This window comes from Balaenoptera borealis, assembly GCF_965194805.1.
Source record: "Balaenoptera borealis genome assembly, chromosome: 19".
In the NCBI taxonomy this organism is placed as follows: Eukaryota; Metazoa; Chordata; class Mammalia; order Artiodactyla; family Balaenopteridae; genus Balaenoptera; species Balaenoptera borealis.
Genome location: NC_138878.1, coordinates 52,934,322 through 52,961,516, shown reverse-complemented (window position 1 = coordinate 52,961,516; position 27,195 = coordinate 52,934,322). Strand labels below are relative to the sequence as shown.

Below are 27,195 nucleotides of genomic sequence, written 5' to 3'. Positions count from 1 at the left end.
CTCAAGAGAGATCTTTAGATGACCCTAGAGCATAGCAAGGGCATTGATCAAAGGCTAATGAGCTCCCCCACCAACCCTGAGGCAGACGATCCTGCGATGGGCCTGGGGTCAGCTCTACTCAGCCAGTTAGTTGCTCACGCGGGAATTGTCTTCACTCCAGTGGACGCCCAGGTGAAGAGCACAGATGAAGGCAGACACTGAGGCACTGAAATCCAGAGGCTGGGCTAAGGCCACACGTCCACGGAGGGACAGAGAGAAGAAACAAGCCACTCTTTCATTTAATAAGCATTTACTGAGTCTCCTTCTGAGCTAGGCTTCCAGGTGAACAGTGCTAGGGACACAACAGTGACCAAACACAACCCCACGCCTGGCCTCACAGAGCTCTTAGTCCAGTAGGGGTAGACAGACCCATCTTCAGACAGTGACAGCCCAGGGTGGTCAGGGCTATGATGAGGGGAGCCCAGGCAGAGTATCAGGGCAACGTTGGGAAAAGCCTGGAGGCTGTAGGAGGCCAGAGGAGACACCTGGTGATCAAGAGGGCGTCCCAGAGAGTTCACAAGAATAACCAAGTGAATACTGAGAAGAGCATTCCAAGACAAGGGCATGTGCATAAACAGACTGCGGAGTCGAGGGACAAGGATGGAGGGTGGGGGGCCAGAAGATGCAGTCTTGGGTGCCACACTGCAGGGTGTCGACTCTGTCCCAAGGGCACTGGGGAGTAAGGAGGCTTTGAAGCAGGGGAGGGACAGAGTCAGGTTGGGCTTTACTGAGAGTCCCTTGGCTGCTGCACGGCAGGTGGACCTTGAGCTTTCTGCCTGAGAGCCCAGAGGAAGCCGGGGTAGGGAATCCTGGCAGGTGGGTAGAGCAGGGCAGGGTGTGGGGAAGGGAGGAGGGAGCTCGTGGAAAGAACAATCAGGAGACTGAGCGAAGGGCCGTGGAGCTGATAGGCTGGATTTGAGGGAGACATTCAGGACCAGGCCCAGGGCTCTGGCTTAAAGAGGGGACCGTGGGTCCAACTCTGAGATGGGGATCTGGGAGGAGATGCAGTTTGGGGGAGATACTGAGGCCGGTGTGGGACCCAGTGGGTGTTAGGGTCCTAGGGGACGTCCAAGGAGAGGTGTCCCGGACATTGTGGAGCCCCAGGTGTGGGGCAAAGAAGAGAGGCTGGGGCTGAGACAGAGGAAACCGCCCGTGGGCCTGGGTGAAAAGCATGGAAAGACAGCCAAGGGCAGGGATCATAAAGGGCCCGCCATCCCAAACAAGAAGGCGGTAACATTAGGGAGCAGTCAGTAGCTCTGGGGTGGCCATTGCTGTCTTTTCTACCGGGTCACCTCAGGGCCGCAGGGGCAGCTCTCAGGGGAGGGAGGCTACTGCGCAAGCGCACAGGTGGCCAGAGACAGCTGGTGCGCACGAGCCGAGGATTCCCGCTCACATCGCCAGAACTAGTGCACGGGGTCATGTGGCAGCCACGTGGGGATCACTGTCGGAGCCCAACGGTAGGTACAAAGCTGCAGGGACTGGGCCCTCAGCCGTCCACCAGGCCCCTTCCCCAGCCCACAGACCCCGCCCTCAGACCTCCCCCCCCATACTCAGACCTCCCCCCCCATACTCCTCCCTTCCTTCCCGCCCCTCCTACGCCCTCAGACCCCACCCCTTTATCAGACCCTGTCTTCATTACACTCTCCCTTCCCTCAGCCCACGGATGCAGTCCTCAGACCCCTTCCTTCCCTCCGTCCCTTCTCATAATCCATAGACCCCATCCTAGCACACAGACGCTTCCCTAAACCTCAGTCCATGCCCCCAACCCTCAGACCCTCTCCCATGCGACAGACCCCAGCCACTACCCTCAGACCCCTCCTCAAGCCTGCAGACCCTGCCCTCAGACTGTCCTCCTCCCTTGGACGCCTCCCTCTCACAGCCCGTAGACCCCAGCCCCTCTCAGGTCCTAACCCTCAGACCCCTCTTCCTCCAGCCCCTAGGTAGTCTTCAGACCCTCTTCCCCAATCCCCAGACTCCTTTCCCTGGCCCAAATCCTATCCCCGTAGCCCTTACACCCTCTCTCCCAGACGGAGCGCCCAGCCCTCAGATTGCCATAGATCCTCTTCACTCCCAGACTCCCTTGGACCCCTGACCTGCTGTTCTATAGCTGTCCCAGAGCCCACCCCTTTTCTCATTCTGATGCCTCTCTCCAAAGCAGACCCCTCCCGAATTGCCTTTTTTTCTCAGTCTGCCCCCCTGGACTCCCAGCCAGCTCTGTCTTTATTGCCCCCCAGAGGTCTAGTCCTTCACTTCCTCAAGCCCTCATGAGACCCGCTAGCTGATCCCTGGCCAGGAGCTGAGTCCAGAGCCCACAAATGCCCTCACTGCGTTCTCGCTTCCCCGTGGAGCTGGGCTCCGGGATCCAGGAGGCCAGGTGGGCCGTCTGCATCGCCTGGCTGTGGCCAGGGGCCCAGGCTGGGGCCTCACCCGGCTCCTGCGGAGAGGTGAGAGTTTGGCTGCTGGAACTGCCTGGGGGGGACAAGATCAAGGGGCAGAATGGAGGGTGCGACTTCAGTTGGCCAGTCAACAATTGTGTAGCAGGCACCTATCGTGTGCCAAGGCTCTGTTGTCTGAGATGGGGATTTATGGGTAAACACGACCTTCTGGGTCATTGTGAATGAAATCTAATATGAGAATTTAAGAGAGTGATGAGAATGACGTAGAAAGGAGAGGTAAAGAGGATGGCCTTTCGGATATGGTGAGACTTGGGTCCCACAGTATGAGTCAGTCATGCAAACAGCTGGGGGAAGAGCACTTCAGAAAGATGGAATAGCCAGTGAAAAGGCCCTGAAGTCAAAACACACTGGGTATGTGTAAGTAGCAGCAAGGAGCAAGGGGACTCAGGGAGAGAACTGAAGCGGAGGGGGCAGCAGGTACAGACAGGAAAGGGCCTTAAGAGGGGTGTGAATTTTGTTGGATTTTGTTCTGTGATTGGAAACCATCGGAGTTGTAGGCAGGAAATTAACACTATCAAATTTACAGTTTCTGTTTTTCATTGATTTTTGTAAGTTGATTGTGTATCCAGCCACTTTCTGAACTTGCTTAATAGTTGTAATTGTGTGTTGATTCTTTTACTTTTTTGTTATCTGCAGACGGTGACAGTTTGGTCTCAGCTATTCAATCTTTAAACTCCAATCTCTTTTTCCTGTCATAAGGTATTGGCCAGAACTCCCAAACCTTGTTGTCAATGGACATCTCTTTCCTTGTTGTTGATATTAAAGAGAAGAGCCTATGTTTCTGCACTAGGTACCATGCTTGCTCTTTGGGTTTTGGTTTGTAATTTTTATCAAGTAAGGAAGTTCCCATCTATTCTTAGTTTTCTGCGGTGGGTTTTTTTTCTCCCTAATCATAAGTAGGTATTGAATTTTATCAAGTGCTTTTTCTGCATCTACTGATGCAGTTATACGTGGTTTTTGTCCTTTAGTTCATGAATGTGTTTTGTTACATTGATAGATTTTCTTTTGTTGAATCATCCTTGCTTTCTGGAAATAGATCAATTGGGTTACCCTTTTTACTTTATTTAGGGGCTTTGCGTATATGATCATAAATTGAATTGATATATAGCTTCATTTCTGATTCTGGAAACTCTCATCTGGTTTTGGAGTTAAGGTCATACTAGCCTCATAAAAATGAGCTTTGCTCTCTTTTTCTATTTTTCTGTTTTGGAAGAACTTGTATAAGGTTATACATGAAATGAGGTGATTATCGTAATGATTATATTGTGAGATGATTTGTGTTTTAAGATGATCCCTCTGCAGGGCAAGACAAATGCAGAAAACCAGTTAGGATGCCATTGCAAAAGATGGTAGGCTACTGAGTAAAATAAGATGCAGTAAATGTGATAATCAGAGGTTCCTGAAGGACCACATTTGGAGGGATTTTGCGGCAGAGACCAAGCTAGGTTGGACCAAGTACATGATTAATTAGCTGTGTCTGCCAGTTACATAGGAATGCAAGGACAAAGACACCATGGGTATATGGGATAGAGTCTGGAGGAAGAGGCACTCAGGGATGATGGATGCAGAGAAACAGGGATTGGGACATGATGGGTGTGGAGATGAAGGGTTGGGAGGGGGGCTCTGAGCAGGATGATGGTGAGTAGGGGATTGGCAAGGGCATGGAGGCTGAATCCAGAGGAGGTTACTACCTGGATTCAGCTCTTAAACGCAGTGTTCAAAAATAAACTTGAGAGATTTCCTGATAAAATCCAGAGAGTTTGCTTTTCTTGAATTTGGTGCTGACCACATGGGACCTGTATTCATATAGTGAAGAAGAGCTGGGTGGAGCCTGCCTGCCCTAGACAGTGCACGAGGCTCCTATAAGCCCAAGTGCCCATGAAGTCCACTTCCTCCTGGCCCCTGGGTACCTTGGTGTGATTTTTTTTTTCTATAAATTTGATTGATTTATTTATTTTTGGCTGCTTTGGGTCTTCGTTGCTGTGCGTGGGCTTTTCTCTAGTTGCAGCGAGCGGGGGCTAGTCTTCGTTGCGGTGCGCGGGCTTCTCGTTGCGGTGGCTTCTCTTGTTGCCGAGCACGGGATCTAGACGTGCGGGCTTCAGTAGTTGTGGCACGTGGGCTCAGTAGTTGTGGCTTGCGGGTTCAGTAGTTGTGGCTCACGGGCCTAGTTGCTCCGCGGCATGTGGGATCTTCCCGGACCAGGGCTCGAACCCGTGTCCCCAGCATTGGCAGGCGGATTCTTAACCACTGCGCCAGCAGGGAAGCCCCCTTGGTGTGATTTTGACACCTCTGGGATGGGGGATGGATATTGGCATGGCAGGTAGGTGTCACCTTGTTCCAGTTCTGTGGACTTAATGGTGAGGACTGTGTTGAAATGGATTCTGAGGCAGAGTCCCCAGCGGCTGGAGGTGGGCGTTCCAGGACATAGAGACGGAACCTGGAGTCAAGGATCACCCAGTCAAGGAGGGACTGTGGGGGCAGGGAATTGGGAGAGGACCTCTGCCCCCGGAGTAAGGGGCAGGGGTAATCCTCAGCCTTGCTGCCCCTCCGTTGTCCAGGTAGATGGTGAGAACTCTGCTGGGCAGACGGTGCTCTTCCTCGCGGCGCTGCTGGGCCACAGCTCTGCCGTGCAGCTCCTGCTGGCCTTTGGTACAAGCCCCAACCAGTGAGTGGACAGGTGGTGATGCCCCACACTCCCAGCGCCCTGAGTCTGAGTCCCAGGGAGCCTGAGGGCCAGGGCTGTCTTCCCCAGAGGCCTCTCTCCCTCAGACCCCCTTCCATCCCCTGATGACCCTCCCATCCCCAGTGACCAGCCCCCACCTTGTTCTCTCAGTTCACCCCTTCTTTTTTTTTTTTAATGTATGTTTATTATCAAGATTTATGCCGTGACTTGCAAACCTCAAGGCACTTTTTTTTTTTTTTCAAATTTATTATTTTTGGCTGTGTTGGGTCTTTGTTACTGTGCGCGGGCTTTCTCTAGTTGCGGCGAGCAGGGGCTACTCTGCATTGCGGTGCGCAGGCTTCTCATTGTGGTGGCTTCTCTTGTTGCGGAGCATGGGCTCTAGGCGCACGGGCTTCAGTAGTTGTGGCTCGCGGGCTCTAGAGCACAGGCTCAGTAGTTGTGGCACACAGGCTTAGCTGCTCTGCGGCATGTGGGATCTTCCCGCACCGGGGCTCAAACCCATGTCCCTGCATTGGCAGGCGGATTCTTAACCACTGCGCAGCCAGGGAAGCCCAGTTCGCCCCTTCTTGTCCTCCAGTGACTCTTCCCATTCTCCCAGTGCCTCCCATGCTCACCGCGATCCTCTCACCCTCTCAGACTCCACTGTGTTCCCAAGTGAGCCCCCCATCTTGATCGCCACCTCCCATGATCGTAGTGACCCCTTTATCCCTCAGTCCTCCCATCCTGCACCTCCTGTCCCTGTTCCGTCCCTTTCCTAATCCATTACTGTTCTCATCGTTCTGTTGCAGCCGCTGCCTGGACGGCAGCACACCTGTGCATGCGGGCGCCTTCTCGGGCTGCAGCCTGTTGATGCTGCACGTGCTGCAGGCGGGGGGTGACCTGCGTCTGCATGACCAGCAGGGTCGCATCCCTCGGGAGTGGGCAGAGCAAGGTGGTGCCAAGCAGAGCTGGGAGGTGAGCCGTGGCCGGGGTGGGGTGAGGGCGTCAGGGCGGGCGGCCCACCCTGCTTCACCCCACGTGCCACCCCCTGTCCGGGTGCTGGAGCCGTTACAGATCTGCTGTGCCCACACGTCAGCACTGGTGCATGGCAGTGAGTTGGCACGCACTGCACCCCTGGGCCAGTTGCAGGCCAGCTCTGGACAGAGCCTGTGTGGTGGTCTGCGGCTGACGCACACTGACAGGTAACAGCCCACATCCCGAAGCCTGCCCACCCACCACTCCCAGCTGCCCTGGACTTACTCTCAGACGGCCCTTTACCCCAGGGCACGGAGGCCGGAGCAGATCAGAACCCCCCAGATCCCAGCCTTTGGGTTCGGCCAGGTAAGCGGGAGATGTTGGAGGGAGTGCGGACCACTCCGTCCTCTTCCTGCCTCATGGTCCCGCTCCCCAGCCCCAGCGGAGCAGCTTGTGGCCACTGGGGCTGGTAACAGGCGGACCCCTCGCGGACCTCGAGGAGCTGCTGCCAGCCCGGGGCGGGCCTGACTGCACCTACGAGAGCAGCTCCCACACCCTCATGGCCAAGTGAGAGAGAGACCCCTCCCACACCCCTGCCTGGCTGTCCAGCAGAGCTCGGGGGAGAGCCCAGCTCTCCTCTGCCCTTACAGGGAAAACCCCCTTGTCTCAGGCCCACACTCTCTCCCCCTCCCCGTTTCTCCAGCCTCCCGTGGAGGGGCCACCCCGTGACCGTGACCGTGCGGCAGCTGAAGGCACCTGGAGCCCAGCCTGACGTGCTGATGCCTGACCTTCAGCACTGCAGGTACGTCACCCCAGCCTTGCCCCCAGGCCAGCCCAGTCCTGCAGAGCAGTCTCCTGCCTGCCCTCCCGACTCAAGGGTTTCGGAAACAGAAGCCCAGGGAGTGTGGCGGTGGCCGCGGTTACAGTCTTCGCCTCTGGGCCAGCGCTTGGCATGAAGCCTTCTTACTGGAGTGACCCCTCCCCATGGGTACGTGGGTACCCAGTTCTGCGCACTGTCTTGTAGGCCTCTGAGAGGAGGCGGGTGTGGGGGGTGGTACCACGGACAGGGTGCTGGTTCTACCACTGCCAGGCTGTGTGACCCGGGGTCTCGGTTTCCCCTCCGTCTGGTGGCTGAGGCAGATCGTCAGCCCCTGGTGCGTGGTGATCTGTGCCTGAGACCAGCCCCCTGCCCCGTGTGGGTTGGGGCCTCCTCACGAGTGGCCTGCTCTCCGCCTGCCCCGCGCCCTGCACCAACCCAGCCTGTTGCTGCTGATGGCACTGAGCCGCTTGGCCGACCCGTCGGGGCTCTCTCTGCCTTCTCTTCGAACCCGTGTGGCTGGGACCGAGAGAGGGGGGCCCGGCCACCTGCCGCTGCAGGCGCTGGAGGCCCTGCTGTTCCTGCAGGCCCGCTGGCGTGCTCCTGGCGGCCTCAGCTCCCATGCTGTGCAGCTGATGCGGCCAGGCCTGGCCAAAGTGGGCAGCCTGGAGCACGGGCGCCCACTGTACCAACTCTGGCTGCGGCCCGGGTGAGCGCCTGCCTCACTTGCCTGCCCCTGTGTCCCTGTCTGGCGGCCACTGGCTCACCAGGTTCCTCGGCCTCCACAGGCCACAGCAGGGCTACCCGTGGGGAGGCCCAGGCCCAGGGCTGCCCCCACCTCCCGAACTGTACCCGTGGTTGCCACTTGAGCTCATCTGCGGTAACATGCTTGCCGCCACCTCAGACCTCTACAGCTTCTGCATCCTGGCCCAGGAGGTCTTCACTGATCAGCGAGTGACCCCGCTCCCTGCCCCAGTGAGGCCCCCCACCGGTTTGGGTCCCCCAGTTATGCTTCCACACAGGAGAGCTTCCCTGGGCTGGAAGAGAAGGGCCTGAGGTGAAGGCTGAACTGGAGGCCAGTGAGAGCCCAGCCCTGGACCCCCTGGTGCCAGCCCCCTACCAGGCCCTGGTTCAGGCTGGGCTAGGTCTAGGGCCTGCTGACCGCTGGGGCAGCCTGCAGAGTACACGATACCTGCTGCGGAAGGCCATGGCTCAGGTATAGGGCAGGTAGGCCGGGGTGGGTGGTAGCCCTGGAACCTCAGGCAGGGCCCGTGTCCCACACCCAGCCTCCTCTCCACAGGACTCAGCCTCTGAGGTGAGCTCCCCAATGGATTGGACCACTCTGTGCCCTTCACCCCAGGGTTCTCCACCAGGTTAGAGGGCAAGGAGGGGATGGTAGCAGGTACTAAGCACAGGTCAGCTGTGCCCCCACCCCATTCCAACCAACTGGCTGTTCCCCCAGAGACGACGTACTATGAGGTGGCTCCCAGAACCAAGACTGCACTCAGGCCTGTGCCCCCTGTGATGTCCCCAGGCCCCTCCCCATCCCAGGTAGGAGCCAGGACAGGCATGTGGAGGACCAAGGGAGCTGTGGGGCACCTGGGCAACCATGCCAGCTCTCTGCCATCGCTCTCTGCAGGTCATGAGCCACAGCAAAGTCCAGAGAGGTGCAGCCTGGGACTCGGGCAGCAGCTTGACTCTAGGCAGCAGCTCGAGTCCCAGCCCCAGCCTCTGCCCAGGGCACAGCCCCACAGCCAGGGTCAGCCTGGACCGCTGCCTGGAGCCCAGATCAACAGTATGGATACCCTGAGCCCTGCGCCACCATCCATTTGCTCACCTGTGACCCCTCCCTCCAGTTGTCACCAACTCCAATTTCCCTGGCTGCCTCTCCTCTGACCAGGGACCCCCTGGGACCCCCAACTGTTCCCTCGATGACCTGTGACCCCCAACCAACCCTGCTTCCCCCAGGGCCCTGCCCTGTACTCCAGCCTTCAGGACTCAGCCTCCCTGCTGGGGACTCAGAGCTCTGAGGAGCAGTATGAGAGGAAGTTCTCAGCCAAGATCCAAGCCCTGCAGGGGCTGCGGCGGCACACACACAGGGCTGCCCTGCTGGACCCCCAGCCCTGTGAGCCCACCCCCTGCCTACTGACCCACAGGGAAGCTTCCCACACCCTGGAGACTGCTGGCAGGGAAGGCCACGAGGGCAGGTGAAGCAGAGGACCCTGAGCCCAGCCCCTGCCCCACCCCACCCTCCCAAGGCCATCCTGAGCTCCATGGCCACCGGGTGGCAGCTCTAGTCTTTTACTCCTGTAGGCGCCCAGCCCTGAGCTGATCAGAGGAAGTCTCTTCTTCAGCCTGCAGAAGTGAGAAATGGGGCACTGGTGGAATGGCCACAGGCCCCTTCCTCATCCCTGAGATAACCCTCAGTCCACCCCTACCCGCCCGCGCCCCCCGCCCCAGGATGGATCTGCTGGAGGAGATCATAGCAGTACTACAAGGTGGATGCCAACTTGAAGACAGGCCCAGGCTCAATCCCACTCCTGACACAAATTGTTGGGGCACCCATGGCCCCTTCTCTGCAGATATCGCCCCCTCAGAGTCTCCCAGGAGTGACTCACCACTTAGCACCTGCTGAAATGATAAAATGAGAAAGCAATCCATCTGTTACTGCCTCTTTATTCACTGAGCCTGGCCCCAGCATGACACTAGCAGCCACATTTTCACCATTTTTATTCATTAATTTTGTCAGATGGTTTAGTGGGGTATGTGGCGGGAGATGGCAGGAGCTGTCCCCCCACCCCCTGTGCACAGGACAGGACATGCTGGGAACTCCTGGAGAGAAAGGGAGGACAGGGAGTCAGCCTAACCCTCTCAGATTTGTGCAAGAGCCCCCAGGATGGAGGATGGTGGGGGGATGGGCATGCCCTTCAGCCCAGGGTAGGTAAGCTATGATAACAGGTTAGGGACCCACATCAGAGGCAAGTTACAAAGTTAGAAACCTGGGGTAGGGGTCAGGAGCTCAAGAAAATACAAAACAAGGGATTAGGTTGGACCAAGATCAGTGAGGGAGAAGAGGAAGGAGGAAGGTCTCTCCCAGCTCTGGCTCAGCAGTAGCTTCGGGTCTGGCCCTCAGAGTGGAAGGACCAGCTGGGAGTGGGGTAGGGGGGTGGGGGACCAGCCCCCTCCCTTCCTTGCCCCCCATTCCTGTACAAGGGCCCTCGGTGGTGCTCGCCCCCCCTCCCATAGGCTGGTGGGGCTGCCCTGTAGGGGAGAGGGTCTGAAGGGCCCCAGGACCCAGGCACCCTGTGAGGGGTGTGGTGGCCCCAGGGGGCCCGCTGTTTCTGGGGGAGGCGGGGGGCTGGGGGACCAGGATCAGAGCGGCTTCTGGGGTGGGCCGGAGGGGAGGAGGAGCTGGAAGAGGCGGGTGAGGGACCCCTGGGCCCTAGGGCTAGGTTGACATAGAGGGGCTCAGGTCGGGTGGGGCGCCGGGCAGGGTGCTGGGAGGCTGAGTAGCCAAGGTGGTCGTGGGGAAAGCAGGAGGGGGGTGGTGGGTAACTGAGCAGGAAGTCGGGGGACCTATGGAGTGGTGGTGATTGGCCAAGCATGCCATACGAGGCATTGAGCCTATCTGGGGGCGTGGAACGCAAGGGACTCCAGGACCGGGTGGGACCAGAGTAAGGGGACCCCTCGCCTGCCTCGATCTCATAGTACAGGTTCTCTCCTCTGTCCAGTGGTGCAAGGGGACCCAGGGGGCTCCTCCAGACTGGGGCCGGGGAGCTGGGCTGGAAGGATGGGGAGCCGAGGGGGTACAAGCCTGGTCTGGGGACCCCGAGGAAGGATGGTAGGCACTCCCGGGGGGCTGAGGAGAAGAAGCCAGGGGTAGGAACCTGTGGGGGGACAGAACACAGGGAGTGGGCTGCCATCTCTGGCACATCCCTGCACCTCCCACCTGTCCTGAGCTGGGCACTGACCTGGGAAGGGCCCCTGGGTCCCCTCCTTGAGGTCCCCGTGGGCCGCTGGCTCCTCACCAGGCTCCCATCGATTTGTTGTCTCGGTAGGGAGGGTGGGGGTCCCGGAGCCCAGGCACCCGGGTGGGCTAGGGAGTGGGGGGGTGGCCCACTCCCTGAGGTCCCTGGGGGCTCACTGCCCACCTCCAGGGACAGTGAGCCATGGAAAGGGGAGTGGGGAGCAGACGGGGTGCTCCCCTGCTCCTGTTGACTCTGTCTCTGAGCCACCTGCTGAGCCCGCTCAGCCAGGGCCAGGGCCATGAGGCGTGCTGGGTTTTTAGGAGGCGGGGGCGGGGCCCCCCCAGGGCGAAGGAGGGACAGGGGCGGGGGCAGCAGCGGTGAATCCATACCAGCACCTAGGAGGGGAGTGGGAAGAGGAGTCAGCAGGGTCTTGGGCGCAGCCTCAGGGTTGTGAGGGTGCGGGGTCGGGTGGGCTGGACAGGACTCACCATGCTGGCCTTGGGCTCCCCGGGGACCAGGCAGTGCCAGCTTGCTGCAGATCTCCTGTTGGCAGGTGTCGCTCAGCTGGGCCTCAGCTCCACGCAGCAGCAGGGGGATGAGATGGGGGCGCAGGCCTGGGCTGGGGCTGAGGGCTGGCGCTGGGGTGGCCGAGGCAGGTGTTCCCCCAGCCCCCAGCAGCTCCAGGACAGCGGGTGGCACCGATACAGCCAGGGGCTCTGAGATGTCCAGGGCAATGGGTGAGGCAGCGCCGGTGGGCCCACGGGGCGAGAGGGCCTGGGGGGTCACCCTGGGTGGAAAGGCAGAGGCGGGGGCCGGGGGGGCCGGGCTGGCGGGAGGTGCAGGGTCCCCTGGGGTGGGGCTGCTGCATCGAAAGGTAAGGGGATCAAAGTCAAGCCCCCGGAGCCCCTCCAGGCAGCGGGGTGGGCTGAAGTCCAGCTCGTCACCATCATCTAGCCAGGCTGAGGCTCGGTGTGAGGGGGAACCGGAGAGTGCCCCCAGCCCAGCTGCTGAGGACTCGGAGGAGGAGGACTCGGAGGAGGAGGACTCGGAGGACTCGGAGGGCTCGGACGATGACAGGCTCTCGCAGGAGCCAGCAGGTGCTGGGCCCACAGGAAAAGCATCACTGCTGGAGTGGGGTCGCCGTAGCCTGTGCAGCCTCTGGAGGCCTGGAAGGGCAGTATGGGGGGGGGGCAGTTAGGGGTCGGGGTCAGAACTTTACATACCCACGTACATCAGTGAGAACAGGACACACCGCCCAGTAAGTTGGGGAAATAACATGAAGAGGCACGTCCCTGGATAGGGTCACAATGGCTGGGAATCCAGGGAGAGCTGTTCAGACTCATGGGTGATAAAGGAAATAAATGGCAAGTCCATGAAAAGAATCCTTCCAGACCCAAAGGCAAGAATGAAGTCTGATGACCCCACTGGCTGTGAGCATGAGACCAGCAAGATCTCATACACAGTGGCTGGGAGGACAGCGTGGGGCGACCACGTCTGGGAAATACTTGGGCCTTGTCTTGTACAGTTGGATGTGAGCATACCGTACAGTATGTACCTCCACTCCTGGGCGAGCTCATCAGAGCCCCCAGATCCATCAGGAGGAGGATGGACAAGCAACTCCCAAGGGGATACCCACACATGGAACACTAGAGAGTGACGGAGAGGAAGGAGGCTGAGCTCCACTCAGCAGCGCGGACGGCAGCCTATAATGTAGTGGTGAGTGAATCCACATACAGCGCGATACCGCTTTTAATGATACCCTTTAATTAAAGTTTCAAAACAACTAGAACTTCGCAGTATGTTATTGATGCCTGCACCTGTACGTGATAAAACTGTAAACGCAAAGGGATGAAGACTATCAAATTTAGAGGATGCCTGTTGTGGGGAGGCAGCAGGTGGGAGGGGGAGGAGTTCGCAGGTAACGCAGTGGTGCTCTTTTAGTTCTGGCCAGTGGGTTCACGGGTGTTCATTATACTATTTAATTTTTTTTTCAAAAGGGATGAATAGGGCTTCCCTGGTGGCGCCGTGGTTGAGAATCTGCCTGCCAATGCAGGGGACACGGGTTCGCGCCCTGGTCTGGGAAGATCCCACATGCCGCGGAGCGACTGGGCCCGTGGGCCACAACTACTGAGCCTGCGCGTCTGGAGCCTGTGCTCCGCAACAAGAGAGGCCGCGAGAGTGAGAGGCCCGCGCACCGCGATGAAGAATGACCCCCACTTGCCGCAACTGGAGAAAGCCCTCACACAGAAAGGAAGACCCAACACAGCCATAAATAAATAAATAAATAAATAAAATATTAAAAAAAAAAAAAAGGGATGAATAAAAGACTGTTTGAAAGGACGCTGCATGGACCAGTGATCACAGTGCATCACGAAACAAGGGTGAAGCTTTATCCAACTTATTGTACCTACGGTCCAGATTAAAAACGAAAAAAACCCAAGACCCCCAAATCTGAAAACACCACTTGGAGGCCAACTCAGGGCCCCAGTCCCTCCCAGCTCCACCTGGGCATAGGCAGCTGTGCTCACCAGCCCCGCTGGCCTGCGATGACAGAGACTCCTCACTCTTGGTAGACCTCAGTGTGACAGTGTCAGGTCGGCTGCCTGCAGGGAGAGGAAGAAGGGTCACGGGGGGCACTATGCAGTGCCTCTCTGACCACCATGCCAGCTGCCCGGCCTCTGACCTGAAGGCGGCGGTCGGGCACGGGTGCCCCCTAGCCAGGGAAGAGGCTTCTTTCGGGGGATGCTGGGGCCCCGGCCCAGGGCAAAGAAGGTCTTCCAGCTGCTACCCCCAGGCTTCCGCTGTTTCTCGCCTCTCTCCCCTTTCCTCCTGGAGTTTGGGTGAGACACAGGAGGCAGGATGAGAGCTGGGGCCCCCCAGGCTGGCCCCTCCCCTTCCGGGCCTCTCACTCACCTTTCCACAGGTGAAGCTGGGGCCTTGGAAGTTGTGGGCTCGGCGGGCGTCCCCAGCCGGCCCTGGGTGCGAGCCTGGGCTTCCTCCAGCGTCAGCAGGCGAGTGGAGGGGCCGCTGCCCGCAAGGGACTTGGGCCTGGGGAGGAGGCAGCGGCCTGGGAAGTCGGGAAAGGGGGCAGCCGTCAGCCCTGGGACCATTCAAGGCCACAGGCAAAGCCAAGCGCTACAGCCCAAGCCCCGGCCCAGCAGCGTGCCCACCCGGGCTGGCAAGGCAGGGGGCCAGGGCGGATCAGGCGGGAACGGGTGGGCAGCAGGCAGGTGAGGAGGAGGCGTGAGGCAGAACGAGCTGATGAGGAGGCAGCTCCCAGCAGCCAGCGAGGACAGCGGCTCTGGCTTCAGTTACCTCGAGCCAGAGGGCCCTCCGACGTGCTGAATCCTGACTGGGCTGGGGTCCGGGGCAGGGCGGGGAGTCTGGGTGGGGCCGGGGCAGGGTCAAGTCTGGGGACCTCCCACCTCCTCCCAGGTGGACCCAAGGCCCCGAGCGCCCCCAGGAGCTACAAGGGGTGAAGGAAGAACGATGTCCGGGCCAAGAAGTGGGGATCCTGAGCGTAGGAGCTGAAATGAGAAGGGGGGGGAGGGGAGGGAGAGGCCGGGGCGGGGTCCTCAAGGAGCCAGAAGGGAGGTCCAGCTTCAGTGGGATAGGGATGGGGCTGGGAGCCCACCTGCCCTCCCGCTGCAGCCCGGACAATGAGGGGGCAGTAGTCAGGACATCGGGGGTGGATGGGCATACCTGCAGGGTCAAGGCCAGCAGAGGTGAAAGTGTCGCTGAACAGGACGTCCACGTGGGTGAGCAGGAATTCCACCACCACCGACTGCACCCGCACCTCCCGGAAGGCTGCTGCCCCCCCCAGCCCCACTGACTCCAGCTCCATGGACCTGGATGGGAGGACGGGGAGGGTGGCCGGGTGCCTCGAGCCCCAGCTGGTGGGTTCTGGCCAGGCAAGGTAGGGAGCCTTGGAAGCAATGACTATCATTCAATGTCTCTGACCCTGTCAAACTAAAACTGCATTCTCAACCCTTCCCCAAACCTGCTCCCTCCCTATCCCATCTCAGTCAGTGTACTTCTAGTGGCTCAGGCCAAACACCCTAGAATTGTCCTTGACCCCTCTTTCCCTCACACCCACATCCAATCTCAGCAGACCCTGTTGGCTCCACCCACAAAATCTACCCAGAATCTAAACTCTGCTCCTCTACTGCCCCCACCCTGGCCCAGCCTCCATGCTCTCCCTCCTGGACCATCACACAGCCTCTTCCCTGGTCTCCCTGCTCCCATCTGCCCCTACAGTCTGCTCCCCCCACACAGCCAGAGGGAGCCTGTGAACCCCTGAGTCAGATCAGGGCCCTCCTGGCTCAGAGCCCTCCTCTGGCTGCATCTCACTCCTGGTAAAAGCCAAAGTCCTCATTATGACCCACAACCCATAAGTCCCTTCCCTACTGGGTCCATCACTTCTCTGACCTTACCATCTCCTCCCCCTCAACCCCTCCCTCACTCACTCAGCTCCAGTCACACTGGCCCCTCTGCTGCTCCTCCAAAACACTAGGCCCTGACCCAGTCCCAGGACCTTTGCACTTGCTATTCCCTCTGCCTAGTTTGCTCCTCCTCAGATATCCACATGGGTCCTTCCCTCACCTTCTGCAGGTATCAACTCAAATGTTACCTTCTCAATGGAATCTTCCACACCCACTTCATTTAAAATTGTAAACCTCTATATTCCAGGTCTGTCTTTATTTTTTCCCCCGTAGTTCTTATACCTACCATGTACCGTCTATTTTATTTATTTACTTATCTGTTTCCCAAGAAGAACTGAACTCCTCCAGGACAGGGAACTTGCCTGTCTTGGTCACCATCAAATCCTCTGGGGCTTACCCTGCTGCTGGCCATGGAAGACTTCTTCCTGAAGCCTTCACTGCCACTCTAAACATTTCAAATGCCATGGCCCTGCAGATCTCCCTTCCCCACTTTGTAATCTTTCTCCTTGCCACTCATCACCATCAGACAGTGCTCTGTGTTTTTCTTGTAATGGTTCACTGTCATCTCCCGCATGAGAATGTGAGCCCAGAGCACAGGTTCCCGCTCACTACTGTGTCCCCGGTGCTGAGAACAGGGGCTGGCATACTGGCGTCCGACACTTAAGAAATATGTGAAATGAACAAGAGAGCAAAAGCTGGGTGGGTTCCTGGGGTGGGGTAGGGGTCGGGGGAGACTCAAGGCCCAGCCTGTGGGAGGGAGCTAGGGGGGCAGGCTGGTGAGCTGCCAGCTTACCGTAGCAGGTTGGGTGCCCAAACGATGGCCAGGTTGCGGGCATGCATGCTGGTGTTGGCACTGTGTCTCGCCATGCGGGCCAAGTGCCTCAGCAGGTACTCCAGGGTCCTGGGGGTGGAAGCGGAGGGGGACGCCTGAGCCTCAACTCCCTTGGGAGCCCAGCACAGCCCTTCCTTGCCCCTCCTGGTTTACCTGTAGTGCGGCGGGGGCAGCTGCTGGATGACGTCGTGGACCCGCACCAGGCGTTCCTCCTCCCCAGGCACTGACATGGCTTCCTGAGATTGTGCACGGGCATGAATGAGGGGGGCCGCACGCCTCCCAGCACCCTCCAACCTTGCCAGCGCCCTCACTCACGCTGAACTTCCCGTAGAGCTGGTATGTGAGCAAGGGGTTCGGCAGCTCTCGGAAGTAGAGCTTGCAGAGGGAGGACACGCTGTGGATGTCCTGCAGGAAGGCGGGGCCAGACAGTTCAGGGATCCTCTCACTGTCAAACTCATGCCTGAGGCCACCAGGTCAAGGAGGAGGAAGATTCGGGTCAGAGCTAGCCCGCCTGGCCGTGTCCTTCCCCTGCCCCCTAAAGTGTCCACAGGTGGATGCAATCCTCTTCCTGTGCTGGGCTCTTCAGAGGCTCTCAGAACCTTACCGAGCCCCCTTCCCCCCCAACAACCCTATGTGCCAAAGACAAGGGCACCCCACTTACAGAGGAGGACACTGAGGCTCGGGTGGGAGATGCCCTGCCTGTAGCTACCCAAGGCTATCTGCCCCCACAGTGTAACCGGGCTCTGTCCACAAAGTTGTGCCATTTTCCTGGCTCCAAGAGGTCACACTGGAAAATGCAGCTGAAATCCCAGCAGCCCCTGCTCACAACCTGGCGGTGTCCCACCCTCTCAGGTAAAAGCTCTATGCACGCGACCTAGGCCTCATCTCTCACTGCCCCAGGCTCCACGCTCTTGCTTCACGGCCTCCTGTCAGCTTGGAAGCCCGTGCCTCACTGCTTCCCACCTCTTAGACTGTTGTTATGCACGCTGCCCCTCCTGGGCTCAGAACCCATCCTGTGGTTCCCCTCTTACTCCCAGTAAAAGCCCAAATCCTAACAGTCATCAAAAAGGCCCCGCATGCTCTGCCCCTAATCATTTCGCAGACATCATCTCCTGCTGCTTTCCCCTCGCGCTGCCTGTTCCCTCCAACGTGGATAAGCACAGGGCTCGCTCCCTCACCTCCTCCACAGCGAGCTCTCCCCAAGGAGGCCTTCTCCGCCCACCCTACTGAAAACCGCAATACCCCTCCCTGATTTCTTATTATGATCTTCCTTACCCCTGTCTTTTTTTCTCCATACCACTTGTCACCTATTGTAAACTCTCTAATTTCCTTGTTTGGCTCCCCCTCTAGCACGTGGGCCCCATGAGGACGGAGTTTCTGGTTGTCTCATTCACCACTGTGTCCCCAGTGCCGAGTGCTTGGCATGTGGCAGGTGCTCAGTGAAGGCTGACTCCCCTGCTTTGAGTGCTTGTTCTGCTCTCACCTTTCAGACCTCAGCTGGGGTGTCACTTCCTCAAGGAAGCCTTCCCTGCGCCCACCCCGGTCCAACCCTGCCCTGTGCCCTCCCAATAACTCTGTGTCCCCAGCACATGGCACAGGGCCTGGAACAGAGATGATGCTCAATAAATGTTTGCAGAGGGAAGGGGTTGGCGGAGGGTCCTCACCGTAGCCTCTGGATGTTGGATGACACACCCGAGAGCCGATAGATTCCATCTACCACCCCATGGGCCTCGATAAACTCAGAGCAGCAGCGAAGCACCTGGGGCACTGGGAGAAACAGCGGGGTCGGGGCTGGGCAGGTTGCAGCCTGGGTGGGAGGATCGGGCAGGGCAGGTGGGCCCGGGCCTCACCATCCTGGCCCGAGTTGCTGAGGTGCTCTCCAAGGTCACAGCCGAACACCCTCTGCCGCAAGATGCCCCGCTGCCGCAGCCGCTGCCGGGAAGGGCGGGAGTGCATGAAGGTGCGGAGGAGGCCGGCCAGCTTCCCACGCGGCCGGGGCACAGCTGTGGGAGTAAAGGCGGGTCACACAGGGTCAGTGCAGCCCCCGGTCTGGTGGGGTGGGGGGCAGGGGCCTCGCCCCTCGTCTGCATTACCTGAGGTCAGAGAGGAGATACCCTGGGGAGCTGGGACACCACCCGGGGGACCGTCGGCATCTGTGGGGCGAACAAGGGGTGGAAAGGATGGATGGCAGGCAAAGGATGCAGGAGGGCCTCCCCACTTTGCCCAGGACACTCACCCCCCTTTAGTCCTGGACCCGGCCGCTCTGTGAACAGCTCCACACACTCGCTGGGGAAGAATCCGACCTGAGGAGGGTTTGGGGTCAGTGACGGGGCCATCTGAGCTGGCGCGGTGCCCCGACCCCACCTGTCCACCCCCAGCCAGGCTCACCTGGAAGCCCCGCTTGCCCCGCCACCAGCTCCGATCCTCCGTGGGCGGCATGTCGATCACTGAGACAATGTCTCCCACCTGGGAGTGGGCAGGTGTGAGGAGGGAGGGTCAGAAGGCGCAGGGGAAGTGGGGACCCGGCTGGAGTCTGCTCCTCCACAGCCTCACCTCAAAGGACAGCTCGTCGGGTGCCTGGGCTGTGTACCGCTTCACCACGTGGGCGGCGGCCACCGCGGGGATATTGAGCGAGGCCTCCTCACTGAGGAGCAGTCGCCGGCCGTGGTTGTCCAGCTGAGACGGAAGGGAGTGTGGCAGGGAGAGGCCAGAGGAAGGCGATAATAAAGACAGAGAAGGTTCCTCCATGCCCAATGGAGGCCACCACCTGTCCCCCACCCAAAAGCCCTTGTCACTCAGAGCTATTGGTCAAACACCTACATTCTTGCCTCTCCCAAAACAAAGCCCTTTCCATGTCCCAGGACTCCCCTGCCCGAAGTCTTTCTGATACACCCCTGCACCCTCGTCCTCCATAGCAGACACTGCACATCTGCTATCTAAAAACCTGCTGCTTGGGGCTTCCCTGGTGGCGCAGTGGTTAAGAATCCGCCTGCCAATGCAGGGCACACGGGTTTGAGCCCTGGTCCGGGAATATTCCACATGCCACGGAGCAACTAGGCCCGTGCGCTACAACTAGTGAGCCTGCGCTCTAGAGCCCGCGCGCCACAGCTACTGAAGCCTGTGTGCTACAACTACTGAAGCCCGCGCTCCTAGAGCCCGCCCGTGGTCTGCAACAAGAGAAGCCACCGCAATGAGAAGCCCGTGCATCACAACGAAGAGTAGCCCCCGCTCCCTGCAACTAGAGAAAGCCCACATGCAGCAAGGAAGATCCAACGCAGCCAAAAATAAAATAAATAAATAAATTAAAAAAAAACAAACAACCCGCTGCTTTAAGCCACTCTTAGCCCGGCATTCTGAGCTACAGCCAAACCTATTTCTAACCAATATACCTTGAAATTCTCACATCCCTACAGCCCAACACCTGCGCGCACACGCGCGCGCACACGTTTTTCCCTCATAGGCAAGCGCCCACACAGACACTGAAATACCAGCGTCTCCTCCACTCCGGCTCGTTTCTTTCCTGTGCCCACACACACCCTCCCAGGCTGGTTCTTGCTCCCCAGACGCCCCGCACTCACTCCCAGCTCCAAGCCCTCCTGCCCGGGCCCACCTCCATCCAGGTGAGCACGGGCCCGCAGTTGAGGTTACTATCCACCAGCCCTGACAGGGTCTCCAGGTACTGCAGCAGCAGCGGCACCAGCATCTGGGGGCAGGTTGGCAGAGTGGGCTATGTGAGAAGACCCCGCCCAAGACAGCCCACTGCCCTCCTATACTGCCCTAGCTCGCCTCTGGCAGAGCCGAAATTCAACTTGTACGCATGGGCGCTGCTCCGCTCGCTCTTAAGTACTGAAATGCTGTCATATCAATTGGTTAAACAGACTATGCCGAGTCCCCCACAATGGTGTGCCCCCATCGGTCTGGCCATTCTGACCCTTCCATGGAACCCCCGGGAACTCCCTATGATCCTACAACTAAAGGGAGCCTCCAGAGCCCTGCTGCAGTTCTAAGGCCTCTGACTGGCTGGGACTCGGGCCATACCAGTGCTTAAATATTTATCTATTCCCCTGCCTTGATGGTTTCACACATCTCTGATGAGGACACACCTTGGCTGAGGTAGGGGCTGGGACAACAAGTAGTTTACCTGGGCAGCCCTGGCACCCTCTGGGGGTGGGGGAAGCTCTGGGAGGCAGGAAAACCTCCGGTCAAATATGCATCGGTGGAGGTGGGCATCCAGGGAACGGAAGTCATCATAACTGCGGAGAACTGGCCAGGAACGGCCCTGTGGGAGCGGGAAGGACAGGAGAGAGCAATGGTTCCAGTACCCTGAGCTGAGGACCGTGGCAACCAGCCCGCCAGGCTCGATGAGAGGCAGGGGTGGGTGGCCTCACCTGACAGGTCACCTGCACCCCAAACACCAGTTCATTCTCTCCAGAGAAGCTGGGACCTTCACGCTCTGGAGACAGCAGGAGCTGTAGAGGGAAACAAAGGTCCAGGTGAGGGTCTCACTTTTTTCCAGCCCTGACCTCTCCAGATCGGCATTATCTAAGGATGGGTCTGCGTCCCCCTCCTGAGCCTCCCCAAAGGCAGGGCCTGGTGACGTCTCAGTCAGAGTACAGGGTCCTGGCACAAAGCATACACCTAACAAAAAGTTGTAGCTGAGTGAATAAAGGAACAAATGAATGAACAACTCTCCCCTTCTGCCCTGCAGCTCCTGCCACTGAGCAGCCAGTCCCAAGGGTAGGTTTCAGCGGTAAAGTGGCTGATACTGCTTCAGGGTTGGGTGGGATATTGCCTACCCACCTGGTGCAGCCCCCATACCTGAATGTGGCCAAAGTCAACGTTCTCGTAGTGGAAATGGGCACAGTCAGCCAGCCGGGGAAAGGGACCTCGAGGAGCCGAGAGCCTGGGGGACAGGTGACAGGTCACCAGTGGCTCCTGCGCTTGGCTCCCCTCCTAATTTGAGCCTCTCCCTCACCTCTCACCTCTTCCCAGGCTTGCCCTTCACACTGGGCCCCCCAGACGGGGGCAGGGGCTGCACTGAGCCTTCCCCTGGGCCATCCAGGCTGTCAGTGCTGCGAGCCTGTAGAGCAGAAAGAAGAATCAGAGGCCCCCAGAGATGGGAGCAGAGAGACAACGGGAGCATTGTTATCTGTCAGCCTGGGCCTGCGGGCCCGAATTGCTCCATACACTGCCCTGAGCAGGGAGAATAGGGGTAGGTCAGGGGGAGGTAAAGGCTGGGCTGAGGGTAGGTCTGCTTCTCCATGTGTGGTCTGGGGTCGGGTGCTGGAAGAGCAGGGCCCAAGGGTGAATTAGGGAAAGAGCACGTTGGTACCATCTCTCCCCATTTAAAACCCTCCTGTAGCCCCAGCAGAGTATAGTCATCTCCCGTATGTGCCTCTCACGCCTTTCATAGACATCTGGACAGTCACTGCTCCCATCTTATCAGTCTTCCTGCTTCCACCTCTCCCTTCCTGCCAGCTTCTTCACAGCAAGAGCCAGTATAACTTTCACAAAACACAAATCTGCCTCTGTCTCTCCACAGGTCATGAATCTTCAATGGCTCCCTGTTGTCTTTAAGATAAAGTCTAAATATTCTGGTCTGTTTACCTCTCCAGCCTCATCTCTTCCCATTGCCTCCGCTCTCAGAGCTCTCAGACTTCTAAGAGTCCAACAAAAGCACCATCTTCTCATTTCCTTCTAGGGCTTTGCAAAGGCTGTTCCTGCTGCATGGAACACTCTTCCCCATCCTTTCCCTGTCCTTTCACTTATCCCTCAGGTCTCAACTCTCATGTTCCCACATCTCGGAAGTTCTCCCTAACCCTTCAGGCTGTGTCAGGCCCCTCTGCTGGACTCCCGCATCCCCTGAGCCTCCCCCATCCCAGGCTTGATGATGTTGCCTAAGCTTCCCTCATTACAGCCTTGAGCACTCTGAGATGTCCCTGTCTGATGACAGTCCAATGGGGGAGTCCCTCTCCCCCATTGGACTGGGGCTGAGTCCCTAGTCCCCCAGCATTGCCCAGCACAGAGCTGGGAACAGAACTGATGCTCCTCACAGGCTGGGTTGTGCCCGATTCCTCTCTGGGTCCCAATGCCCAGTGCCAGCTCAGTCACGCAGCGGGGGCTGGGTAAAATCTGATGAATAAATTAACCACCTGCCAGGTGAGGATTCCTCAGACTGGGCTCTAGCCTCTCCCTCCTTCGTATCCCTACAACGCCGACTTCATCCTTTGGGTCTCACCCTTGGGTGGGTCCCTCTCCAGCCCTTGAAGCTCCCCAAGGCAGGAGGGGATCTGACTTTCTCTATGCCTGGAGCAAAGGGGCTACACAGAGGTCTCAGTGAATGCTAAGTGAGCGAATGAGGGAATGAATGGATGAATGGGCAGGAGCAGCACGGTGGCAGAGGGAGATGCTGGGGGAGGGTGGATGAGGACAAGAAGATGGAGAGGACCCAAGGATCACATCGGGGTACAATGCACGCTTGGGATTAGGGTGGGGTAAGGAGGAGGGTAGTAGCTGGAGAGGCTGAAGTAAAGGTTCAGGCTGATGGGGGATAACGGAGGGTTGGTTGAGAGGGACTGGGAAGGGGTGAGAAAGACGAGAAGGAGAAGAAAAGGGTCAGGCTGAGGATGGAGCCGGGTGGGGGTGGGGCTCAAGAATGAGAAACCGGCTGATGGCAGGAGGAGGAGGGGTCTAGGCCAGGGATGGGTGGAGGCTGCGATGAGGACGCTGAGGATGGCTCTGGGATAGGGGCTGGTGAAGGACCCAGAGAGCCTCAGCAGGCCCCTGCGGGGGCCACTTGGAGGATGCGGGGTCCTTCCCTGGACCAGCCCTTTTTCCTCCCAAGTCTGGGTCTTCGGCCACCGTCACCCCCATCCAGGGCGTGGAAGGGGGATGCGCGCTGAGGGGGCGGGGCTCGGGTAAGAGCTCGGGCCCAAGACCTGGCCGGGGTAGGAGAGGGACCGCGGTGAGGGGTGAGGGGCGGCGCAGGCCGCGGGCTCGGGCGGGGCCGGGGGCGGGGCGCGCGGGGCGTGGCCCCGCGCGGACAGACTGACTTCACCGACAGATTGACGGCCGCGTGGGCGCCTCACCACCATGGTCGTGTAGCCTCCTCAGGCGCCGGCCGCGCTGGACCCCTCGCTCGTCGTCCTCGTCGCCGATGCCGCCGCCATGGCGACACAAAGGGGAGGGCGCGAGCTGCGCGCGGGCGGCTGCAGGCCCCGCCCCTAACGGCTGCCCGTGGCTCCGGCACTAGCCTCACAGGGGCTGGGGCAATGGGGGACGCGGCGCAGCGTCTCATTGGCTCCACCCTTGGCCTTAGGACGACGCCCCGCCCACCTGGCGGATTTTCATTGGCTTGGGTCTCATTTCTGGCTCGGTCTCTCCGGTCCCGCCCCGCGAAGTTTGACAGCGCCACGCCTATGCCTGCTTTTCATTGGCCGTCATTCCCCTCCTGAGACACACCCTCAGGTTCTTTATGCTTTGCTTCTAACATTTCTAACACTAAGCAGTGGACCCTTCCCTTAGTCCACTGTCAGTGACCGCTCCTCTGCCACTCTCAATTGGCTTCTCCCATGGCCTCAAGCTTTTCTCCATCCCCTAAGCAGCTCTTCAAAGTCTCGATCCTCTGACCCCACTTTGTCAGTCCTTGACCCCTCCCCTGCCCACAGAATACTAACAACATTGGCCCCTGGATGTTTTTCACTGGTTCAGATGCCCTGCCTGGGACATAACCCTAGGCAATCTGCGACTTAGCCTCCCCCTACCCACTGGACATTATCCTTGCCTCCTCCTCTACTGCTTCTTACAGGCTGGCCTCCAGCCTTGACTCCTTTTTCCTAGGAATAAATTTAGCCTGCGTGCCTGAACATGACCACGCCTCCCATAAAGCCAGTCCCAGTTGTTCCCGCTGTTGACTGAGGCTCAGAAAACACTCTGTAGGGATATCCCTGGTGGCTCAGTGGTTAAAGATCCGCCTGCCAACGCAGGGGATACGGGTTAGAGCCCTGGTACGGGAAGATCCCACATGTTGCGGAGCAACTAAGCCCGTGTGCCACAACTACTGAGCCTGCATGCCACAACTACTGAAGCCTGCACACCTAGAGCCTGTGCTCTACGACAAGAGAAGCCACTGCAATGAGAAGCCCGCGCACCGCAACCAGGAGTAACCCCCGCTTGCCGCAACTAGAGAAAGCCTGCGCGCAGCAACAAAGACCCAACACAGCCAAAAATAAATAATAAATAAATTAATTAATTAAAAATAAATAAATAAATACAGCTCTCTGATCCCTGGACCAGATATGTACATTAAAAAAGAAAAGGAAAGAAAAAGAAAACTCTGTAACAACGCCCTTTGCAAGAGAATTTGCCATTGGTCATGCCCTCAACAAGGCCCTCGAAGGTACATCCTTGATCCACCCATTCATTCATTCAAAAACTCTGATCGCTTAATTTGTGGATATATCAGTAACCAAAACAGAGGAAAATATACCCTGCCCACATGGAGCTCAAAAGCTAGTGGGAAAAGACAGTTTACAAAATAAGTATTTTAAAATATAGAATATTAGAAGGCGATAATTTCTATGGATAAAATTTAAGCCGAGATTGGGGAAAGGGAGTGCTGACGGAGGGGTAAATTTACAGCTACTTATTTCAGTTTATTGAACTTGCTGACCTCACTTCCATAACAGGGATTTCCCATATGAATTTCCCTCTGCCTGGAGTATTCTCTGCGCCCCCGCCCCATTAAAACACGACTGCAAATTCTTTCGCAATCCTCTCATGAAAAGGTAGAGTTTATCTCCATCTGGGCAGGATTGTGACAACTTCAACCAATAGAGAATAGTAATGAATAGCAATTGACACTATGTGATTTCCAAGGCTATGTAGTAAAAGGCAAAGGCATTCTTTGTCCACTGGAATGACTAGCTCTGGAGCCTTGAGGCATCATGTGAGAAGTGCAACTCTGCTGAGGTAGTCGTGCTCTGAGGAAGCATAAGCCACATGGAGAGACCTTGTGTAGGCACTACAGTCCGTAGTTCCAGCTTAAAGTCATCTGAGCCCTGATGTCAGACTTGGGAGTGAAGAAGCTCCAGAGATTCCGCCCCCAGCTGTTAAGCCACCTTTGTCTTCCCAGCTGAAACCCTAGACATCATGGAGCAGAGACAAACTGTCCCCAACTGTGCCCTGTCCAAATTTCTGACTCACAGAATCCATGAGCATAATAAAATGATTGTTTTATGCCACTAAGTTTTAGGGTGGCTTGTAACCCAGAAATAGTAACTAGGATGGCCCTTTGTTAGTTATTAATTCCTACCTGTCTCAGCTCAAATGTAACTTCCTCAGGAAAATTTCTAGGTCCCACTCACCCCCCAAGATCAGATTCTGCTACTATAAACATCTTTTTTTCTCCTTATACCTAAGCAGCTATTTCCTTCTTTTGATTTTATTTAAATGTATGGTTTGTTCAAAAAGACTGAAAACAAATGTTTACCATGTCTGTGACATACAGAAGCTACTTTTTACAGAAATCTATCCTATCTTCTCTTTTTTTTGTAAATACAAATATCAAAATAATCCTGATCATATATTCTCCAACATTTTATTATAAAAATTTTCTAACATACAGCAAAGCTGAACAATTTTACACCCATATACCCACCACTTAGATCCTACCATTAGCATTTTACTATATTTGCTTTATGTCACATCTACCTATTACTCTATTCATCCATTAATCTAATTTTTGGATGCATTTCAAAATAAATTAAAGACATTGTATACTGTCTCCTAAATACTTCAGCATGCATATCCTTCATTGGAGTTCAATATTTATTTTTCTTTTGAGGTAAACCTTACATACCATGCAATTCATAAATTTCACTGTATTTTGACACCTTTGTAGTCAAAATCCTTATCCAGGATGGCAACTGGACTTTTTATATGGCATCCCAGGGCTCCAAAAGGAGGGGGACAGGGAGAGACGGAGAAAGAAGAGAGACTGGGAGAAAAACAGGTGGAAATTATATCATCTTTTCTAATCCAATTTAGGAAGTTAAAGTAGTATCACTTCCTCTGCATTTTATTTGTGGAGGCAGTCACAAAGTTCAACCCAGTTTCAAGAAGGGACATAGACTTTACTTTTTTGATGGGAAATGTGTCAAAGTATTCACAGATAAAACAATAGGTTTTTCAATAGTCCGGACAGGTGACGATAGCCTAGACTGGGGTGGGGCAGTGGAATGGGGAGAAAGGCGGGGTTAAATTCTGGAGAGATTTTAAAGGTAGAGATGATAGAACTTGCTGGTCAACTGACTGTGGGTGTGAGGGAACGAGAGGAGTCAGTGACAGCTGTGAGGCTTCTGACCTGAGCAGCCTCTGACCTGAGGCTTCTGACCTGAGAAGGACGGAGCTGAGGGCCAGGGAGGAGCAAGTTTAGGGGGAAGATTAAGATCTGTGGAGTTTGAGACATCTCTTAGACCTTTCTTTGTGGATGATGAGCAAGCAGCAGGGTACCTGAGGTTCTAGGCTGAAGATAGAAATTTGTGGACTATCAGAAAAGAGATGGGGTTTAGAGCCCACAAAGCCAGATGAGAGCACCTGGGATTGACTGTAGATAGAAAAGTCAAGGCCAGGGCCCTGGGACACACTAAAGTGACAGGTGTGAGGCACAATGAGGAGGCACAACCAGAGAGGTGAGGAGAGGGCTGGGGTTCTGGAAGCCAGGAAAAGAAGTGCTTCAAGGAGGGGGTGGGGATCAGAGCACCAAATGCTGCTGCTGGGTCAAGCAGGATGTGGACTGAGGCCTGACCATTGTCCAACACTCTGATGACTCTACAAGCTTCATACCCAGAGGACAGTTCCTTTGGTCTCATCTGAGACAGGAGGATCCACTCCTGAGTTGAAGGTCAGATAAGGTGAGTCCCAGTCTTGCCCGGAACCCCTCTCCTGCCCTCATAGAGGATGAAACCAGAAGACACTTTGCTTCAGTGGCCAGAAACTAGGGTG

At 57.2% G+C, this 27,195-nt stretch overlaps 3 protein-coding genes across 6 annotated transcripts; 2 read left to right on the top strand and 1 right to left on the bottom strand.

Moving 5' to 3' along the window:
- Positions 1-28: 28 nt before the first annotated feature.
- LOC309617400 (inactive serine/threonine-protein kinase TEX14-like) lies at positions 29-7,163 on the top strand. 2 transcript variants are annotated; one of them, XM_082369664.1, is made up of 6 exons: positions 29-2,483; positions 5,054-5,160; positions 5,967-6,359; positions 6,441-6,498; positions 6,569-6,699; positions 6,836-7,163. In XM_082369664.1, the coding sequence occupies exons 1-6, from the start codon at positions 2,355-2,357 to the stop codon at positions 7,086-7,088; spliced, it is 1,071 nt and encodes a 356-aa protein (XP_082225790.1). In that variant the 5' UTR covers positions 29-2,354; the 3' UTR covers positions 7,089-7,163. The 2 variants fall into 2 exon arrangements, with proteins under 2 accessions (XP_082225790.1, XP_082225789.1); XM_082369663.1 differs by lacking the exon at positions 29-2,483 and having other exon boundaries at positions 2,518-5,160.
- Positions 7,164-7,588: 425 nt separating this feature from the next.
- On the top strand, positions 7,589-9,609 carry LOC309617402 (uncharacterized protein). Its single transcript, XM_082369666.1, has 7 exons — positions 7,589-7,658; positions 7,972-8,165; positions 8,250-8,322; positions 8,412-8,500; positions 8,589-8,744; positions 8,918-9,156; positions 9,263-9,609. The coding sequence occupies exons 2-7, from the start codon at positions 8,157-8,159 to the stop codon at positions 9,279-9,281; spliced, it is 585 nt and encodes a 194-aa protein (XP_082225792.1). The 5' UTR covers positions 7,589-7,658; positions 7,972-8,156; the 3' UTR covers positions 9,282-9,609.
- Positions 9,610-9,662: 53 nt separating this feature from the next.
- ARHGAP33 (Rho GTPase activating protein 33) lies at positions 9,663-27,165 on the bottom strand. Of its 3 annotated transcripts, XM_082369649.1 has the most exons (22): positions 23,280-27,165; positions 21,174-21,271; positions 21,010-21,094; positions 20,580-20,660; positions 20,333-20,470; positions 19,802-19,894; positions 18,745-18,867; positions 18,580-18,657; positions 18,428-18,494; positions 18,285-18,344; positions 18,042-18,194; positions 17,856-17,958; positions 16,507-16,651; positions 16,345-16,427; positions 16,153-16,260; positions 14,620-14,765; positions 13,831-13,984; positions 13,601-13,746; positions 13,446-13,520; positions 11,406-12,083; positions 10,921-11,312; positions 9,663-10,836 (listed from the first exon to the last, which is right to left on the bottom strand). In XM_082369649.1, exons 1-22 carry the CDS (start codon positions 23,283-23,285, stop codon positions 10,054-10,056), a joined length of 3,795 nt encoding a protein of 1,264 aa, XP_082225775.1. In that variant the 5' UTR covers positions 23,286-27,165; the 3' UTR covers positions 9,663-10,053. The 3 variants fall into 3 exon arrangements, with proteins under 3 accessions (XP_082225775.1, XP_082225773.1, XP_082225774.1); XM_082369647.1 differs by having other exon boundaries at positions 9,663-11,312; XM_082369648.1 differs by lacking the exon at positions 18,285-18,344 and having other exon boundaries at positions 9,663-11,312.
- Positions 27,166-27,195: the final 30 nt, after the last annotated feature.

Bases quoted from the DNA above. Each gene is read 5' to 3' on its own strand.
- LOC309617400 (XM_082369663.1), top strand. From the start codon at position 4,850: ATGGTGAGGACTGTGTTGAAATGGATTCTGAGGCAGAGTCCCCAGCGG. The intron at 6,360-6,440 runs GTAACAGCCCAC...CCTTTACCCCAG, and splicing joins CGGCTGACGCACACTGACAG to GGCACGGAGGCCGGAGCAGA. The intron at 6,700-6,835 runs GTGAGAGAGAGA...CCGTTTCTCCAG, and splicing joins TCCCACACCCTCATGGCCAA to CCTCCCGTGGAGGGGCCACC.
- LOC309617402 (XM_082369666.1), top strand. The intron at 8,323-8,411 runs GTTAGAGGGCAA...CTGTTCCCCCAG, and splicing joins ACCCCAGGGTTCTCCACCAG to AGACGACGTACTATGAGGTG. The intron at 8,745-8,917 runs GTATGGATACCC...TGCTTCCCCCAG, and splicing joins GCCTGGAGCCCAGATCAACA to GGCCCTGCCCTGTACTCCAG.
- ARHGAP33 (XM_082369647.1), bottom strand. The intron at 20,661-21,009 runs GTATGGGGGCTG...TTCCCTCTACAG, and splicing joins TTGACTTTGGCCACATTCAG to CTCCTGCTGTCTCCAGAGCG. The intron at 11,313-11,405 runs GTGAGTCCTGTC...CTCCCCTCCTAG, and splicing joins GGGAGCCCAAGGCCAGCATG to GTGCTGGTATGGATTCACCG.